Genomic DNA, 20,834 nt, shown 5'->3' on the forward strand with positions numbered 1-20,834 from the left:
AAAAAGCAAATTAAACAGAAGTAGTGAAGAATTGTTCCCGTGGATAGATAAGTAGATTGGATAACCACCAAACCGGAAAATATTGTAAGCAGGAAATTCCACAATTCACATTTTCTTCATCAATGTATTTTATTTAGAACGAAGACGTATGTTTAACGATGTGTACAATAGTATAGTTAACAGCAATATAAAACCTATCCTACCAAGAACACAGTGGAATGGGTATGATAGTCTGAAGATTGAAAAAAAACAACACCGTTTTATAGAAGAGACGCATATTTTAAAGACGTTATGATCAGTTTTGGGTTGATGTAGGTAGGGTTTTTAACATGTTTTAAAGAAGTTTTGATCAGGTCCAATTATTGTTCTGTTTAATATATCTTCACCTGGATCTCTAACTTTATCTTTATTGATATACTGTTAATGATAACTACAATCAAGTAGATGTCTGTTACTCCGGACTCTATAGTAATCTGATAAAATAGCGTCCACATATGTGTGGTCTAGCAACATAATTTTCCATTTGTTTATGTTCCTAATGCTCCTGGTAGGTATTCCTTATATGACATATACCTTATTTTGGATATCTTTCCCGCGAGGCGACCCGAAACCTTTATATGTCCGGGGAATCAAACGCTGATAAAATGTTAGGACCTTTAAAGACTTACACCAGTATTTATGTGGGGTTGGCATACTTTTGTTCTTTAGTGCATTTGTTATCATGTAGGTCAGTATATCTCCACCATAAATTCTGAATCTATGTGGACTGTAGGCTTTTAACAATCCTAATCAATACGTTTTCCAATGCACGCTAAACATCAGTAAATGGTAACAGCCAGGAAAGTGACAAACTTGCTCCTATAGTGTTTTTGGGGAACTTTTTAGGAGTTTGCTATTAGAGGTTTTTTTATCATCGAAGTTTCCAAATTTGTATTAACAAAATATATCAGCATTATAAAAGGTCTGATTGTTTGTCTTTAAAAAACGCTGTTCAGGTATCCAAAATCTATTTTTTTTTTATCTTAATTCTATTTATCATATTTATAGCATCTTAGTAGAATACTCCAAATCGTGTATCGTTTAATTGGTCATTCAATAATTAATGTGCTCACTTTGAAGTTGAATGTTAAACTGCAAAACCAAATAAAATTAAACATACAAAATGTTAACGCATACATTTATTAGAACAAAATGTATCTAGCACATGACTAAGAGGAACGAAGCTTTGAATGTCCACGAGTATTCCTTCCTGGTTGAGAAATAATTGTAGGCATTTCAATCAAGGTTTCTGTCGTTGCCATGGAAATTTTGAAGAAGCGTCACACACAAACTTTAAAAATGTATCCTTATCTGACTCGACAGGGTCAAGGAATTCTGTGTTGGCAGCTTTGTTGAATGTCCATTGGTTAGCGACAATATCAGCAATAGACCGACCGTACATTTTAGGGAAGGTATTAGTGACTCTGATACATCCGGTACAAGGTGTATATGAAGACGGCTGTGTACCCTTCAGGTGACACGTGGGAAGGCAGAGTCGGCCACACGAATCATACGCCATTAAGCACACTTCTGTATGATTAGCAGTAGGGTCCTTTATCGGGATGAATGCTTTTTGCGAACTTAGTGGAAATCGCTCGTCTACGATTGCATATTCCATAGAGGTTCCACTGTAGTTAATGCCGTCAGCCCTAATAAAGACTTTGGCGGAGCCTGCATCATTAATTCGGCAGGACTCGTATGGACGGCCGTCTCCGGTATACAAGTGCCGTTCTAAATATGAGTTGAATGCTGGGTCAAATATGTCCATGGTTGAATTGATGGCCGGGGCGGTTTTTCTACTGTAGGAAGCAAAAGCGTGGAATTTCAGTCCTCGAGGTCTTTCATAGATTACTTTTATTGGAATATAGACCCACTGAGTAGCGTCAGTGACGTCATTTATTGTATACGTGTTTTGCATAGACGTCGGTGCTGATGGACAAGTGTGACTATCACACACATGGACCTTCGATTGTGTGGCTCTACCAATATGTTTGGAAGTACAGTCATGGCGACTTTGACGAGTTGCTTCACGTTTTCTTCTCCTCCCAAACCAAAACCACCACGGTAGTGTAGTGGTCGGTGGAACAGACGTGTCAATATTTGTTGGAGGGGTTGTGATGCCATTATCGGGTGGGGCAGTTGTTACGTCATTATCGGGTGATGCAGTTGTTACGTCATTGTCGGGTGAAGAAGTTGTTACGTCATTATCGGGTGGAGCTGTTGTTACGTCATTGTCGGGTGGAGCTGTTGTTACGTCATTATCGGGTGGAGCTGTTGTTACGTCATTGTCGGGTGACGACGTTGTTATGTCATTACTGGGTGGAGTAGTTGTAATGCCATTATTCGTATCTTGTAAAGGAACCGCCATACATTGTTGACCTTCGTCTACAATATTGACGCATTCCAAACCTTCAGTATTGCTACAAGTGCCGTCCTGACAGCTGAATGACGGCTGGTACCGTACATGTCTCTCATACCACAGGTTAGAATACCCCTCCTCATTTGTCCATGACGGAAACCCCGACATAGCTTTATCACTAGAGTGATCATCATCCCATGTCCACGGGTATACTGATGGATCCAGGCCTCTATCTGTCATAGCCTGTCTAATCTCCTCCCAAACATAATCGATATAGCAATGCAGTAAAAAGAAGATAGGATCTCTTGGGGCAAGAGTTATAGACAAAAGACCGCCTCCTACAAACCTGTGTATTCCATTATGATTCATTTCTAACGAATAATAAGAAAATGGATTTGCTATTAAATAATTTGTCCCATCAGACTTTAACTCTTCAATACGGGCACGGCTAAACAAATCCCCCTGTTCCACGACCTGTCTGAAAAGACCCCAATCTTTAAACGGTCCATCCTGAACATACCCAGTCCCACTCCCTGCGAATTGTTCTGAGAAGATCGCTGAATGTCTTGCAGAGTCGACTGCGATACTATTAGCGTAGAACTCTGCAGTACAGTCCCAGTATGGCAATGTCAACTGACTGCAATCACCTCCTAAATTTCTTAATGCGTTCTCTAATCTGAAAAAATAGAGAAAAATGAAAAATATTATTTGTAATCTTTCATACTACACATATGTAATTGCGATAACCTTTGGATTATGTGAGCAGTTTTAAAATCTCAAAACAACAAGTGAAATTGTCAAAATCAAAACGGTTTACATTCACTGTTTTGCCAAATAAATACAAGTCCGGGTGGGTCATGATCTCATCTGCGACGATAGACATATTCATATATTGCAGCTGAACAAACTCAAGTTTGAGGTGCTATATCAAATAGGAGGCACATTTCTTTTTATATCATAGCCACTAAAGCACCAAGCACACCACATGCATGCACATCCCAACTCAATTGGCATACTAGAGGAGGCCGTCCATAAATGGCCACTGTTGTTGATAGGGCGTTAAACAAGATAATACCGAAGTAAGGTATCACTGATTAAGTTGTGTCTAAATTATAGTGTTGATAATACAACACTTCTCGTTCCTTGGCTAAATTTCAAGACTTCAAATCAGCCGATGTGCGCAAGAGTTCTGATGCATTGAGCGAATCGCCAACTGTATAGTTGTACATCCATACCTGATTATTGATAATGTTTTCTTTTTTTCTCTCCTCAAACAAAGCGAATAAAAACACTGATATATAAATTATGCATCCTCCGTGTCAGGCATTGTAAACACAACGGGGAAACATATAACCAATAAGACGTCATCGGAAAATACGAGTTGAAACAATGAACTATTCACATACTGAGTGATCAAAACAAGGGGACACAACATTAATCCATATTACACAACTTTGTACACAACTAATTGTGTACGTGTTCGTGTTGAATTTTTTTACACGATTTTTATCTGTTTTATATTACTCTAGAATTTGACCCATCATATTTCTCTGCACAGGCGAAAACTGCTCATGACCTACGTCCTGAATCTAATGTTCAGTAGCCCCTGGCTGAAATCATTAATGTTATACTATCAGGTCACTCCTGATTGTAAATGATATATACTATACTTATAGGGTGATATATACACCTTCATAGTGCATCTACCCTAACGACAACCCTCCTATCAACTTAGCAGTTGCTAGAACGTAAATAGGAATACCACAGTGTACTTACGCCCAAAGGTAGACCCTGTGCCATGCCAGAAAGCTCACCCCTCCGTGAGCGTTAATGTTTTCTTTGTGTAAAGACTCCAACGCCCCATATCCACTCGTACCGCTAACCTGTATATAATAACGTTTGGATATCAATGTATGAAATACAGAAGATATCTGCGATGTTTTATGTACTCGTTACAGCTAGAGTGACGTAAACACGGATATCTCGAGTCACACCAATAGTAACAAAACAGATATCTCGAGTCACACCAATAGTAACAAAACAGATATCTCGAGTCCCACCAATAGAAACAAAACAGATATCTCGAGTCACACCAATAGTAACAAAACAGATATCTCGAGTCACACCAATAGTAACAAAACAGATATCTCGAGTCACACCAATAGTAACAAAACAGATATCTCGAGTCACACCAATAGTAACAAAACAGATATCTCGAGTCACACCAATAGTAACAAAACAGATATCTCGAGTCCCACCAATAGAAACAAAACAGATATCTCGAGTCACACCAATAGTAACAAAACAGATATCTCGAGTCACACCAATAGTAACAAAACAGATATCTCGAGTCACACCAATAGTAACAAAACAGATATCTCGAGTCACACCAATAGTAACAAAACAGATATCTCGAGTCCCACCAATAGTAACAAAACAGATATCTCGAGTCACACCAATAGTAACAAAACATATATCTCGAGTCAAACCAATAGTAACAAAACAGATATCGCGAGTCACACCAATAGTAACAAAACAGATATCTCGAGTCACACCAATAGTAACAAAACAGATATCTCGAGTCACACCAATAGTAACAAAACGGATATCTCGAGTCACACCAATAGTAACAAAACGTATTCTCGAGTCACACCAATAGTAACAAAACGGATATCTCGAGTCACACCAATAGTAACAAAACGGATATCTCGAGTCACACCAATAGTAACAAAACAGATATCTCGAGTCACACCAATAGTAACAAAACGGATATCTCGAGTCACACCAATAGTAACAAAACGGATATCTCGAGTCACACCAATAGTAACAAAACAGATATCTCGAGTCACACCAATAGTAACAAAACAGATATCTCGAGTCACACCAATAGTAACAAAACGGATATCTCGAGTCACACCAATAGTAACAAAACAGATATCTCGAGTCACACCAATAGTAACAAAACAGATATCTCGAGTCACACAAATAGTAACAAAACGGATATCTCGAGTCACACCAATAGTAACAAAACAGATATCTCGAGTCACACCAATAGTAACAAAACGGATATCTCGAGTCACACCAATAGTAACAAAACGGATATCTCGAGTCACACCAATAGTAACAAAACGGATATCTCGAGTCACACCAATAGTAACAAAACGGATATCTCGAGTCACACCAATAGTAACAAAACAGATATCTCGAGTCACACCAATAGTAACAAAACAGATATCTCGAGTCACACCAATAGTAACAAAACAGATATCTCGAGTCACACCAATAGTAACAAAACAGATATCTCGAGTCACACCGATAGTAACAAAACAGATATCTCGAGTTAAACCGATAGTAACAAAACAGATATCTCGAGTCACACCAATAGTAACAAAACAGATATCTCGAGTCACACCAATAGTAACAAAACAGATATCTCGAGTCACACCAATAGTAACAAAACAGATATCTCGAGTTAAACCGATAGTAACAAAACAGATATCTCGAGTCACACCAATAGTAACAAAACAGATATCTCGAGTCACACCAATAGTAACAAAACAGATATCTCGAGTTAAACCGATAGTAACAAAACAGATATCTCGAGTCACACCAATAGTAACAAAACAGATATCTCGAGTCACACCAATAGTAACAAAACAGATATCTCGAGTCACACCAATAGTAACAAAACAGATATCTCGAGTCACACCAATAGTAACAAAACAGATATCTCGAGTCACACCAATAGTAACAAAACAGATATCTCGAGTCACACCAATAGTAACAAAACAGATATCTCGAGTCCCACCAATAGTAACAAAACGGATATCTCGAGTCACACCAATAGTAACAAAACGGATATCTCGAGTCACACCAATAGTAACAAAACAGATATCTCGAGTCACACCAATAGTAACAAAACAGATATCTCGAGTCACACCAATAGTAACAAAACAGATATCTCGAGTTAAACCGATAATAATATAATGGATATATCAACATCCAAATTGATACAATTGGAGAGAAGATCAAATAGTTACTTTAACAATACACGCCCGCCTTAATTACAGTGTTTCTCTCATCAAAATGAATTAGACACAGGAATAAATTCTTACTGGGCATCCAAACGTTGCTAAAGACATGTTTGTAAATCTTAGCAAGATTTGATCAAAGAGATCGGTAAAAACCTAAGAAGGAATATATGCAAACAAAAGATCAACGGAGGACGTAGTACTCGATTTACAATATCACTTATGGACAGTTAAATATCAATACCACTCAGGAACAGTTATATATCAATACCACTCAGGAACAGTTAATATCAATACCACTCAGGAACAGTTATATATCAATACCACTCAGTAACAGTTATATATCAATACCACTCAGGAACAGTTATATATCAATACCACTCAGTAACAGTTATATATCAATATCACTCAGGAACAGTTATATATCAATACCACTCAGGAACAGTTATATATCAATACCACTCAGGAACAGTTATATATCAATACCACTCAGGAACAGTTATATATCAATACCACTCAGTAACAGTTACATATCAATACCACTCAGGAACAGTTATATATCAATACCACTCAGTAACAGTTATATATCAATACCACTCAGGAACAGTTATATATCAATACCACTCAGTAACAGTTATATATCAATATCACTCAGGAACAGTTATATATCAATACCACTCAGGAACAGTTATATATATCAATACCACTCAGGAACAGTTATATATCAATATCACTCAAGAACAGTTAAATATCAATACCACTCAGTAACAGTTATATATCAATACCACTCAGGAACAGTTATATATCAATACCACTCAGGAACAGTTATATATCAATACCACTCAGGAACAGTTATATATCAATACCACTCAGGAACAGTTATATATCAATACCACCCAGGACAGTTATATATCAATACCACTCAGGAACAGTTATATATCAATACCACTCAGTAACAGTTTATATATCAATATCACTCAGGAACAGTTACATATCAATACCACTCAGGAACAGTTATATATCAATACCACTCAGGAACAGTTATATATCAATACCACTCAGGAACAGTTTATATATCAATACCACTCAGGAACAGTTATATATCAATATCACTCAGGAACAGTTACATATCAATATCACTCAGTAACAGTTACATATCAATATCACTCAGGAACAGTTACATATCAATACCACTCAGGAACAGTTATATATCAATATCACTCAGGAACAGTTATATATCAATATCACTCAGGAACAGTTATATATCAATACCACTCAGGAACAGTTATATATCAATACCACTCAGTAACAGTTATATATCAATACCACTCAGGAACAGTTATATATCAATACCACACAGGAACAGTTATATATCAATATCACTCAGGAACAGTTATATACCAATACCACTCAGTAACAGTTATATATCAATACCACTCAGGAACAGTTATATATCAATACCACACAGGAACAGTTATATATCAATATCACTCAGGAACAGTTATATATCAATACCACACAGGAACAGTTATATATCAATACCACTCAGGAACAGTTATATATCAATACCACTCAGTAACAGTTATATATCAATACCACTCAGGAACAGTTATATATCAATACCACACAGGAACAGTTATATATCAAAACCACTCATTTACAATTACATATAAATATCACTCAGAAAAAATGAGGGGTAAAGTTTCTTGCGAATCCAAAGTTTATACCTACCGGACGGACATCGCCACACGATAATCAGCTGGTTAATTGTAAACTTAATAGAAGCAATAACTTACTGTAGTGTTGAATCTAAGTTGATTCATACAATAATGGTAGGTGTTTCTCTCTTTATTACTCATCATCCGGTACTCCTTCCGTAACCTGTCAGAAACAAGTATATCACTGATATCACCAGACTCCTCTGTCGGACGAATTGTTACGAATGATTTATCAATGAAGTAATTCTATTTTTCAAAATAATGTTCTTTGATTGTTCTCAAACTCTGAATTTCTGAAACAGGATCCCTTACTGAAGGCTATTGGCCTTTATATCTGCTTTTTGTTGATAATGAACACATGTAAATACAACTGTGACAGCGCGAGGCGTTAAGAAAAAAAATCGAATAGGCAACATCGATACCACAATTGTAGGTATCTGTGTTTAGAAACTGTCTTTCATTGGGGAATCGACCAAAGCTCGCGTTTACATCCATGTTTTTGTGATATCTAACGAATCGAAACAAGATCTAGTAGTTTTATCATATCGGTTGTAGTTATCATATCAGTTGTAGTTATCATATCAGTTGTAGTTATCATATCAGTTGTAGTTATCATATCAGTTGTAGTTATCATATCAGTTGTAGTTATCATATCAGTTGTAGTTATCATATCGGTTGTAGTTATATCGGTTGTAGTTATCATATCGGTTGTAGTTATCATATCAGTTGTAGAGCTACCATATTGGCAGTGGAGCTATCATTTTGACTGGTTCGGTCGAATTTTGTTTGGTCGGCTGCAGAAAGTGCTAGTAAAACCATCGGATTAATATAAAGTCTTTTAAAGATTAATTCACTTCAAGAAACCAAATTAGCGTTTTGTTAGAAGCATGTTATATATTATTTTACTACCCGTCGACAGTTTAAAGTGATTAGCTGACAAGGTTTAATGTGTGAGCTTACCTATACTGTCCCTGGGGTAAAAAAGATGCCCGTTTTCGCCTGGTTCTGAAGTTATTCTGCGATGCTTTGTTGATGTAGTTACGTACAGCGTCAGTAGGCACATACGGGTTGATCTTTTGGTGATTCTTAAATGCGAAGGTAGAAATGCTGTAGCTACCAATGCTTTCCCCTATTCGCTCCACCGCATCACTACTACCAAAGGCTTTATATAACTCTTCAAGCTTGGCAGGATAACTTATGGACTGGATGTCGGCGTAAGATACCGACAGCGCAGAAAGCACGACAGCCTGCAAATGGACAACAGCGAATATATTACGAGGAAAGCAAAATTGTTTTATAATATATTTAAACGTTGTAAAGCTATTTCAATGAAATCGTCCCCCTTCCCGATATTCCTGATAACACAACTATACACTGTTCAATGTGAGCAGTAATCTATGTTTATTTCAGTCTATATCTAGTTTCTATTATTGACACGTTTGTTCTATAGAGCGTTTGCCCGTCTGGGAATGTTTATTTCAGTCTATATCTAGTTTCTCTAATTGACACGTTTGTTCTATAGAGCGTTTGCCCGTCTGGGAATGTTTTGCGCTCTGTTCAATGGCCGTCGTTTGTTACTGCTCTTTTTGAGCTTAGCAATCAAAGTGCGAAACTCACAATATAAGTTTTGCAGTGAAAATATAAGTTTTCCGTTTTTGACCAATCAGAGCGGACCTTTGTGTTCACCTCGTTGAAACATGCGGATTTTCCCAATCGAAGTGGAGATAAATAAATTGGTTATTTTGCTGTATTTCTGAAATTTTCAGACTACTTTTTGACAAAATACTCACATGACGTTAGCTATGCATGCACAGATTTTCCTATAACTGCAGAAAACGCTTAAATTGCGTTGATCAGTCCTTTCAAAATGGCGCCGTCAAGTTGATGTTGAGTAACGTCACAAAGAGATGACGTCATTACTGATTCCTGCACTTTTTGACACTGTTAATTTTTCGATGTTTTAAATTTTGTTTTTAAGTTTATGAAATGTAATAAAAAGAAAATTGAATGGTTTCCCGTTAAATATAACTTATATTACTCGCATGACAGAATATTTCGATATTTTTCACTCGTGCTTCGCACTCATGAAAATATCGATATTCTGTCATACTCGTGAAATATATGTTATATTTAACGGGACACCATTCAATATTCTCTAGATATTTCACTAGCAAAAATGCAATAGAATATTTTGCAATAAAATATGATATAATATGATATAATAGAGTATGATATGATATAAATAATGTAATAAAGTATAATATAATATAATATTACATAATACAATATGATATGATATAATAGAGTATGATATAATATAATATAATGATATAAACTTACTAACAGCACAGCCTCCATCCTGGAGTGTGTAGATGGAATTGAGGTACAGTTGTCGCCTTTATCGTTTATTAACTGCAGCACCTGTGTGTCTATCCTTGATGTAATCCTCAGTACAAGCCATGTTTCTCCTTTATATTGAATTATAATTCCGTTGTTGTCACGTACACTCCAGACTTCTAAATCCGTATGTACTAGTGCACAAGGTTAACATGATAATAATATAAAGTCTTATAAAAGTATTCATTTCGTATCATATTTTACGAAGTTTTAGATTTTTTTTTTAATTTTGGCGATAGAAAAATAAATAAATACCATCTCGAATCTCATATGAATTGAAAAGAAACTTCAGTTTATTTTCTTAGAAAGCTGATATTCAGACAGGTTTTTAAGTCAACATATGGAGGCTGAACCTGAGACTGCCATTTTGTTTCGCATTCAGATTTTATGACGTCACGTCGCTACCCATATCACCTTTAAAAATATTACACGGACGAGTGCTCCGGAAAACAGGCCGATATTATATGGTATGATATATAAAATATAATTTTATAATAAAATATAAAATAATTGATAATGTTATATAATACAGGACGGACATTTTTTATGATAGAAACAGACATTACGGTTGTGCCCAGTACCTATCCAACCTGGTTACAAAAGGTTACAGTATCGATTCTGTGTCCACAAGACCACTCCATCTGTATATGCATAATTCGTGAGTTTAACCTAAATATTTCCTTTTGAAGTGCCAAAATACATTTCTTGCTCTTTTTGATAAATTCATTTTACATCACCGAGCCGCCATTTGTACACAGCTGTGTCAACATTTAGATCAAAAGTTTGAAACGTTTGTATTTACAAAGAGAAATGGCGTGAACTTGTACCTAGAGACCTGACGACAGTGGCGAGAACTTGTTATGCCTATAAATAAATGGCATACCTACACGTAAGGAATGGTGTCACGAGTGGGTATCAGCTATACTGTCATATACTGCAAATGATATCCTGTTAGTATGTCGTGACTTATTATCCAATTGTAAAGATGGTGAAATCGTTTCAATTATATAAAATTTAATTCCATTTGTTGAAGTACAGGGTAAGGGTATTTGTGTCATGAAGCATAAGAGAGGAACTCAAGATTTTTATAATTTGTTGTGCCAAAATAGTTCACAAATCAACGGGGAAAACCAAATGGAATGCATTGTTTGATTTTGATGAGGACACATGGAAAATGATATATATGATACCTTTTACTGTCACTAAAAATTCTAAATTACAACGGTTGCAATACCGAATAAACCAACACATTCTAACACCAAACTCTTATCTATTTAAAGTTGCGCTTACAGATAGTGCTATTTGTGTTCAATGTAAGTCTGAGACAGAGACAATTAGTCATACACTATGGGAATGTGAGAAAGTACACGAATCTCTGCAGTTTCTTCTTGATGCATTGTTTATCCCATTTGGTTATAATAAGAAAACCTTCATTTTTGGTTTATTTCGTCAAAATAGTATCAGCAGTAGGGTAGATAATACCATAATTTTAATTATAAAGCATTATATTTACCAAGTGAGATGTTTACAAACATCAAATGTCAGTAGCGGCTCTCAAGAATGTTATCAAAGATACATATTATACTCAGAGACATATTGCGGTTAATAAAGTCGAATTATTTTTATCAAAATTTAATATTGAATGGAAAAAAATGGGAAAATTTAATTAATAATTCTTAAACCCTATCATCAGTTTTTTTCTAAAATAAAACATAAATCTAAAATATTTTGAAAACTTTTACTTTTAAATACATACTTTGTTATTAACTCCCTTGAACTTGTTGGCACAACTTCAGAATCTTTATTTCCCAATTTACCCCCCCCCCCCCCCCCCCCCCCCCCCCCCCTCCACACTAATCTCTCTGTGAATGTATACTTTTATAATCGGATAACTTTTATTAAGGTTGGTTTGAAGAGAATATACATATTATCTCGGTCTGGAGTAAAGGATTGATACAATTAAATCAATGTTGACTCATTTAGACTCCGCCCATCAGTGCCTGGGTTTAGGGCTTGTCGAAGTTTCTTGGTAATGACATCTGGATTAGTTTCAACCCTTAACCTTATTTTTACGTCATCACGGGACAAACAACACAGATTCTATACCTGAGAAGTGGATAGGCCAATGTTTATGAACGTTAACCTCCTGTATCATTGTGTAAGTAATCGACTTACACGTACGCGGTTCTCAGTATCGCCGTACACATGACTGCCACAAACAGCTATTACACTGATCACACAACATTTAACCGTATCGACATATATTGTTGAGGAAATCCAAGCGTGTGGTAACATGGGCGTTATATGTCAGGTGTACTGGATTATTATACAACGTCCATGCTGCTACGGCAAAGTGGAAGTGGGGGAAGGGGGGGGGGGGGGGGGGGGGGGGGGGGGGAGGGGAGGGGAGGCAGGACCAAAGGAAACAAAATGGAGGGAGTGTAGAGCGTAGGTCAGGTCAACATCAGCATCTCATTGTCCTCAATGTCCGCAAGATGGAACGACAGCCTCTCATTATCCTCAATGTCCGAAAGATGGAACAACAGCCTCTCATTGTCCTCATTGACCGAAAGATGACACAACAGCCTCTCATTGTCCTCAATGTCCGAAAGGTTGAACAACAGCCTCTCATTGTCCTCAATGTCCGAAAGATGGAACAACAGCCTCTCATTGTCCTCAATGACCGAAAGATGGAACAACAGCCTCTCATTGTCCTCAATGTCCGAAAGATGGAACGACAGCCTCTCATTGTCCTCAATGTCCGAAAGATTGAACGACAGCCTCTCATTGTCCTCAATGTCCGAAAGGTTGAACAACAGCCTCTCATTGTCCTCAATGTCCGAAAGATGGAACAACAGCCTCTCATTGTCCTCAATGTCCGCAAGATGGAACAACAGCCTCTCATTGTCCTCAATGTCCGAAAGATGGAACAACATCCTCTCATTGTCCTCAATGTCCGAAAGATGGAACAACAGCCTCTCATTGTCCTCAATGTCCGCAAGATGGAACGACAGCCTCTCATTGTCCTCAATGTCCGCAAGATGGAACAACAGCCTCTCATTGTCCTCAATGTCCGAAAGGTTGAACAACAGCCTCTCATTGTCCTCATTGACCGAAAGATTGAACAACAGCCTCTCATTGTCCTCATTGACCGAAAGATGGAACAACATCCTCTCATTGTCCTCAATGTCCGAAAGATGGAACAACAGCCTCTCATTGTCCTCAATGTCCGAAAGATGGAGCAACAGCCTCTCATTGTCCTCATTGACCGAAAGATGGAACAACAGCCTCTCATTGTCCTCAATGTCCGAAAGATGGAACAAGAGCCTCTCATTGTCCTCAATGTCCGAAAGATGGAACAAGAGCCTCTCATTGTCCTCAATGTCCGAAAGATTGAACAACAGCCTCTCATTGTCCTCATTGACCGAAAGATGGAACAACAGCCTCTCATTGTCCTCAATGTCCGAAAGATGGAACAAAAGCCTCTCATTGTCCTCAATGTCCGAAAGATGGAACGACAGCCTCTCATTGTCCTCATTGACCGAAAGATTGAACAACAGCCTCTCATTGTCCTCAATGTCCGAAAGATGGAACGACAGCCTCTCATTGTCCTAAATGTCCGAAAGATGGAACAAGAGCCTCTCATTGTCCTCAATGTCCGAAAGATTGAACAACAGCCTCTCATTGTCCTCAATGTCCGAAAGATGGAGAAACAGCCTCTCATTGTCCTCATTGACCGAAAGATGGAACAACAGCCTCTCATTGTCCTCAATGTCCGAAAGATGGAACAACAGCCTCTCATTGTCCTCAATGTCCGAAAGATTGAACAACAGCCTCTCATTGTCGTCAATGTCCGAAAGATGGAACAACAGCCTCTCATTGTCCTCAATGTCCGAAAGATGGAACAACAGCCTCTCATTGTCCTCAATGTCCGAAAGATTGAACAACAGCCTCTCATTGTCCTCAATGTCCGAACGATGGAACGACAGCCTCTCATTGTCCTCAATGTCCGAAAGATTGAACAACAGCCTCTCATTGTCCTCAATGTCCGCAAGATGGAACGACAGCCTCTCATTGTCCTCAATGTCCGAAAGATGGAACAACAGCCTCTCATTGTCCTCAATGTCCGAAAGATTGAACGACAGCCTCTCATTGCCCTCAATGTCCGAAAGATTGAACGACAGCCTCTCATTGTCCTCAATGTCCGAAAGATGGAACGACAGCCTCTCATTGTCCTCAATGTCCGAAAGATGGAACAACAGCCTCTCATTGTCCTCAATGTCCGAAAGATTGAACGACAGCCTCTCATTGTCCTCAATGTCCGAAAGATGGAACGACAGCCTCTCATTGTCCTCAATGTCCGAAAGATGGAACAACAGCCTCTCATTGTCCTCAATGTCCGAAAGATGGAACAACAGCCTCTGATTGTCCTCAATGTCCGAAAGATTGAACAACAGCCTCTCATTGTCGTCAATGTCCGAAAGATGGAACAACAGCCTCTCATTGTCCTCAATGTCCGAAAGATTGAACAACAGCCTCTCATTGTCCTCAATGTCCGAAAGATGGAACGACAGCCTCTCATTGTCCTCAATGTCCGAAAGATGGAACAACAGCCTCTCATTGTCCTCAATGTCCGAAAGATTGAACGACAGCCTCTCATTGTCCTCAATGTCCGAAAGATGGAACGACAGCCTCTCATTGTCCTCAATGTCCGAAAGATTGAACAACACTCGTAGCGAACACTTTATTATGTGATCTTCTGAATTGCTGCCTCGTAATGGAAAAAACATAAACAGAACAACTAAAAAACAGAAAGTGTTGGTTTGAATAATCCACATGAAGTTTTACAATATCTGCCGACAAGGGGATAGGTTTCAGTGTGCATTGAAGTTAAGTTTCAAAATTAATTTTGATGAAAAATCGTAAACCCCGTAACTGAAAGCCCTAATACCGTGTTATTAAAGCCCTATACACACAGGAAAATATATAAAGATGTTTACATTTAGACCTCTTTACAGTTTTCAGACTAAATATATACCTAACAAATTATCGGGAACCAAAAACTGGAGGAAAATGTGTATTTATAAAAGTATAACGGAAATTCCCTAAAATAATAGCTGGGTCCGACGGACCAAGTTTCTATGCGAATTAGCCCCACAATGCAACTGGAATCGGCAAAACCCCAGGATTGCCTTTAGAAAAGAATTGATTCGTTGGAACTTAGCAAGAGAAGAAAAAGGAATAGACTCGAATTCCGATTTTGCCGGACGTTTGTTTGATTGCTGGTTAGCTGTTACCGTATATTCCTCGACCATTGTCAACATCACCGATCAGAGATGTAACGATGTTTTGTTGCATGCATATCGCTATAGTTCAAAATTAAATATTTAGTTGTATGTTTGTTTATATTGATCAGTTATTACGAGAATATTTTGCTAAACTGTTCAAATGAAAGCATTGTAGGACAAGTTCATGTATACTAGATATGTATGTGTAGAGTACGTTGTGGTAGCCTCGTTCTCGGCTCCGTGACAAATCTCGTGATAAAAATAAATTTTATACACTCATATCGCAAAGATTCCCCTGGTCTAGCGTCTAGTCCGATTGTCATTTAAATGTTAGGAGAGCGTGAATAAGCATCTTGGATTGTCATTAATACATATGTGCAACTAAAATTTTACCTCATTTGGGAGTATGCGTCCTTAAGACATGGTTGATTTTACAACTTAATTATCTATATTACCTTATCAAATCCACCAGAAAGATATATTACCCAGTGTGGCATATGATAAATGCCAAATTTAAGAAAATTATGATGAATCAAAATTATATAGATTGAGGTTAAAGATGACTGACGAGATGACTGGTGTTCGTGCCGTTATGGGTTTCGTGAGCTTGGATGGATAAGTAGACTAGTACAATCACATGGAAAATCGTGTTTAATGTCAAACACAATGATGGATCTATACTATGGATCTAATTGTTAAAATTTAGTTTGGATATATAGTTTTAACGCAAGGAACAAACTTGAAGACCCAGTGTCGGTTTAAATGGATGGAACAGACTTAATCATTAGTTTGTTTTGATATCTACATGTAAGTTAAGGGCGGCCTCCGCTGTGTGTGTGATTCATGCCTATGATAAGTGTGTGGAAACCGCCGTATATTTATGCATTATCTTATAAAAGAAGAAATCAAATAAATTTGAATTTGAATTTGTTTGTCTCCTTAAGACAGAGCGGAGCTGATGCCGACTTTATTAGTAGACTGTAGCATATTACCATGTCGAACAGCCACCACACCTGGTCATCATATACTGACAACAAGCGATCCAGTCGCCCCAACCCAATAAATCAGTGCTAAGCATGAGTGACAACTACCATTTTTATAGACGTTGGTATGTCTCGTCCAGGTATCAGAGCCACAAAACTTCCTCACAGAGGCGAACGCTCAGGAGACTTTAAGAAGAAGAATGTTGCTAGAAAGAAGAGAAAAGATAAGATCTCAAATTTAGTCGCCTCCTACGATCATACACCGGGGCAGCACCCTACTTAGATTTAATCTTTCTGAGGTTCTCAGATTTATAAGATAAGAAACTATTACTTACCGCTGCGTGGTACAAATAAGGTTATCAAAATAGATAATAAACCTTTTGAATTTAGTGACCTAATTTAAGTTTAGATAATGTGACATTTTCACGCTTTTGACGAATATATGCACTCGCAATCATATTCAAACCTTTTATAAGAAATCATAATGCTTATTTAGAAAGGTCCCCTTTGCCTGTATGTCACAGTTTTTGGAAATATTTTTCAACAGTAAAAGGGGATAACAACATTTCTTATGCCTATATCATTATGGGGATCGATAGAGAAAAACTTGTCACATCGACCAACATATTCAGCCCACCATTTTACTGTCACTGATAGTTAAACATTACGGTTGTTCCTGTTTACAATCATATTTTGGTTACAAATACTTTCCATTATAAAATAAGAATACCTACTAGCCCTTCATGTACTGTATGTAACATGGAACATAAGACTATAGTTCATTGTGTATGTGAGTGTCAGAGATTTGAAAATCAGCCTTACCTTTTACGGCTTCCTTTTGCTATTTTCCTTTTCTTTTTATTTGTTTTTATAATAAAACAAATACTGCGATCATGTAGATAATGAAATTTTGATTATTATAAAACGTTACATTTACAAACATAGATAACTCAGCAACTCCTAAACATCAATGCAGTTATCATCGTTATCAAAGATCATTTCCGGGGACAACAATTGAAAAGAGGGCGTATCAAGGAGCATTTGAAAAAGGTTTGAGATAATGTAAACCTCGTTTAGAACTAAAGTGATATACCCCAAAAGACATAGTTTCATTTGTAATTGATCAGTGTTTTGGTTTGTTTTGTCTTGTTTGTTCTCACATGCCTTTAACATTGGCGATGTATTTTGATGAAACTAAGATGAGGTTACATGTACACATCCATATGCTTTATTTTGTGTGTGAAAAAAGAATGTGTGGTGTAGAGATCTTAATGTGTGGTGTAGAGATCTTAATGTGTGGTGTAGAGACCTTAATGTGTGGTGTAGAGACCTTAATGTGTGGTGTAGAGATCTTAATGTTTGGTGTAGAGATATTAATGTGTGGTGTAGAGATCTTAATGTGTGGTGTAGAGATCTTAATGTGTGATGTAGAGATCTTAATGTTTGGTGTAGAGATCTTAATGTGTGGTGTAGAGATATTAATGTGTGGTGTAGAGATCTTAATGTGTTGTGTAGAGATCTTAATGTGTGGTGTAGAGATCTTAATGTGTGGTGTAGAGACCTTAATGTGTGGTGTAGAGATCTTAATGTGTGGTGTAGAGATCTTAATGTGTGATGTAGAGATCTTAATGTGTGGTGTAGAGATATTAATGTGTGGTGTAGAGATCTTAATGTGTGATGTAGAGATCTTAATGTGTGGTGTAGAGATATTAATGTGTGGTGTAGAGATCTTAATGTGTGGTGTAGAGATCTTAATGTGTGGTGTAGAGATCTTAATGTGTGGTGTAGAGATCTTAATGTGTGGTGTAGAGATCTTAATGTGTGGTGTAGAGATCTTAATGTAAAATCCTTTGCAAAAAAGACGTATCTAAAACAGTTATATTTCATATTTAACTTCGTTTTATAAAAGAAAAAACACATATTTAATAAGAAAAACACAAAATCTACAAGTTAAATAGTAAGACCAGCTTAATCACCGAACAACGGGGCCGTGTAGATGTCGGCATCGAAAATGTACTTCTTTCATATTGACCAGTACTTGTCACATCGACCAGTTTTTTTGTTGCGGGACCTTGTGATAGCACATCTGTCTGAGAGTACAACCACCATTATTTAATTTCTAATCTAGGTATTCTCTCGCTCAACGGTTGGTGAAAATCTTCTTAGTGTTTCATTAGTTTTTGGACATTTGCGAAAGCATACTCGGTATTACCAGCGTGCAATGTCCTTGCCCGGATTTCAAAAATGTATGATTAATAACAGAAACGGGCAAAGGGAGACAACGTTTTGTTTTGTGTATGTTTGCCATTGAAGTTTTGATAGTTTGTTGATGCCGATAAAATGGCATTTAAACCATTTACACGAATTTTTGGTGTTGACTGTTGTTGCAAAGTAGCATCTTTGAAGCTCCTGAGGCCACTTTAAGCTGCTGTTGATCGGTGGTAACTGGACATAAATAATAGACATCATGACATCTGTAAGAATTTGTGAGGGAATCAAACATTTCCGGGGTTGTTACCAGGACGAGTTTGTATCTAGCGTATAGTCACGTCATTGTCGGTATCTTAATATTATCTAACATCTCCAAATCTTACGTATGTTTAAGAACCAAGTTGTTCTCAGGGACGAGTTTTGTCACCCAGCTGTTCACATTCGAATGATCGATATCCTTATCACTAATCGGATTGCTATTTGCCCCACCTTTCCACAACGTTTCTATTTCTTTCGTTAGGTTCGGTCAATCGGAACATCGTTTATGACACTGCTACGACACTGTAGTTGTGTTATCGAACATATTTCACGGTTATAAAAGCTTCTTCTTTACATCTTCATCTCCATATTCACTAAACAATAATAACAACAGATGACTAAGAGTAAAGAACTCGATTTGACGATATCCTTTTGGCTGTGTTTTGCGATTTATATTTTGACAAATTCTTTCGCAGTTCACCAGACGTGCCCAGGACGGAGATTTCAGGTTCGTTGACCGATGCTTTCTGAGCATATCAGACTTGACAAGGACGGATATTTGGGGCTGGTTTTCATTAAAATGACTACGGTTACGTCAGTGATAGAATCATCTTGATATTGTCATCCAGAATTTGATTAACGTAATACGTACGATGCTCAAACAGGTAGAAAGAAGCGAATCCCTCAATGATGATATCTTCAATGAACAACTTCAATCTGCATTTTCACCTAAATCAACATTCACTGAGGAGTTTAAGTCCAAACCTTGAATAGAGGACAGGAATATATAAACTCTAGGCATTATAACTATCAATACCGAGGACATGGACATGTCATCTAAACTAAACATACGGTTCCTGGACCAGACAACCCATCCAACTAAAGAAAACTCTCGAGGAAAAAAACAACCTTACTTATACTTATACTCACTAAATCATTAACAGCGGATGCCAGCACTGACGATTGCATGGCGATGCCAAATAGGGACCGTAGGTCGGTGGTTTTTCTCCGGGTATTCTGGCTTTCCTCCACCTCCAAAACCTGGCAAGTCCTTAAATGACCCTTGCTTTGATAGGATGTTAAACAAAACAAACCAAACCAACGATCTCCAAACGAGTCACCAGACTACAAGAAGTACACAGCAGCTTTCTATCGTCAGACTTCGCTGAATTCATTATGCTTCAAACGTGATGGAATATGGCAAATCGTCGGCCATCATGTGGCATGGAGTACTTTATGGCCTACTGGTTCAGGAGAGGAAGCTCTTCCGAAATACAGCATCGCCGTATACATATGTAGTGTTATTGGGGGACCTTGACCATAGACAGAGGTCAATAGACGTCTTCATAATACACTTCGCTACACAAGCTGAAATCATACCGTACTGGCGTTAATACCATCAATCGATGGGTTTTAGTGTAAGTGACGTAATTGCGTACTCAGGGATGCGGACAGATCTTAGAATTAGACCTTTACACAAGGGGAGAAGCTGTGGTGAACACATTTAGATAAATGTTATGACCTCTGTAACACAACGAAAACAAATGGTG

General features: G+C 37.6%; 1 protein-coding gene across 1 annotated transcript; it reads right to left on the minus strand.

Annotated features, from left to right (window-relative positions):
- Positions 1–1,242: 1,242 nt before the first annotated feature.
- On the minus strand, positions 1,243–10,505 carry LOC117340764. The gene is made up of 5 exons (XM_033902526.1): positions 10,488–10,505; positions 9,108–9,394; positions 8,226–8,310; positions 4,175–4,281; positions 1,243–3,074 (listed from the first exon to the last, which is right to left on the minus strand). Exons 1-5 carry the CDS (start codon positions 10,503–10,505, stop codon positions 1,280–1,282), a joined length of 2,292 nt encoding a protein of 763 aa, XP_033758417.1. The 3' UTR covers positions 1,243–1,279.
- Between the last annotated feature and the right edge of the window lie 10,329 nt (positions 10,506–20,834).

The sequence above is a fragment of the Pecten maximus genome, chromosome 13 (assembly GCF_902652985.1).
Source record: "Pecten maximus chromosome 13, xPecMax1.1, whole genome shotgun sequence".
Lineage (NCBI taxonomy): Eukaryota > Metazoa > Mollusca > Bivalvia > Pectinida > Pectinidae > Pecten > Pecten maximus.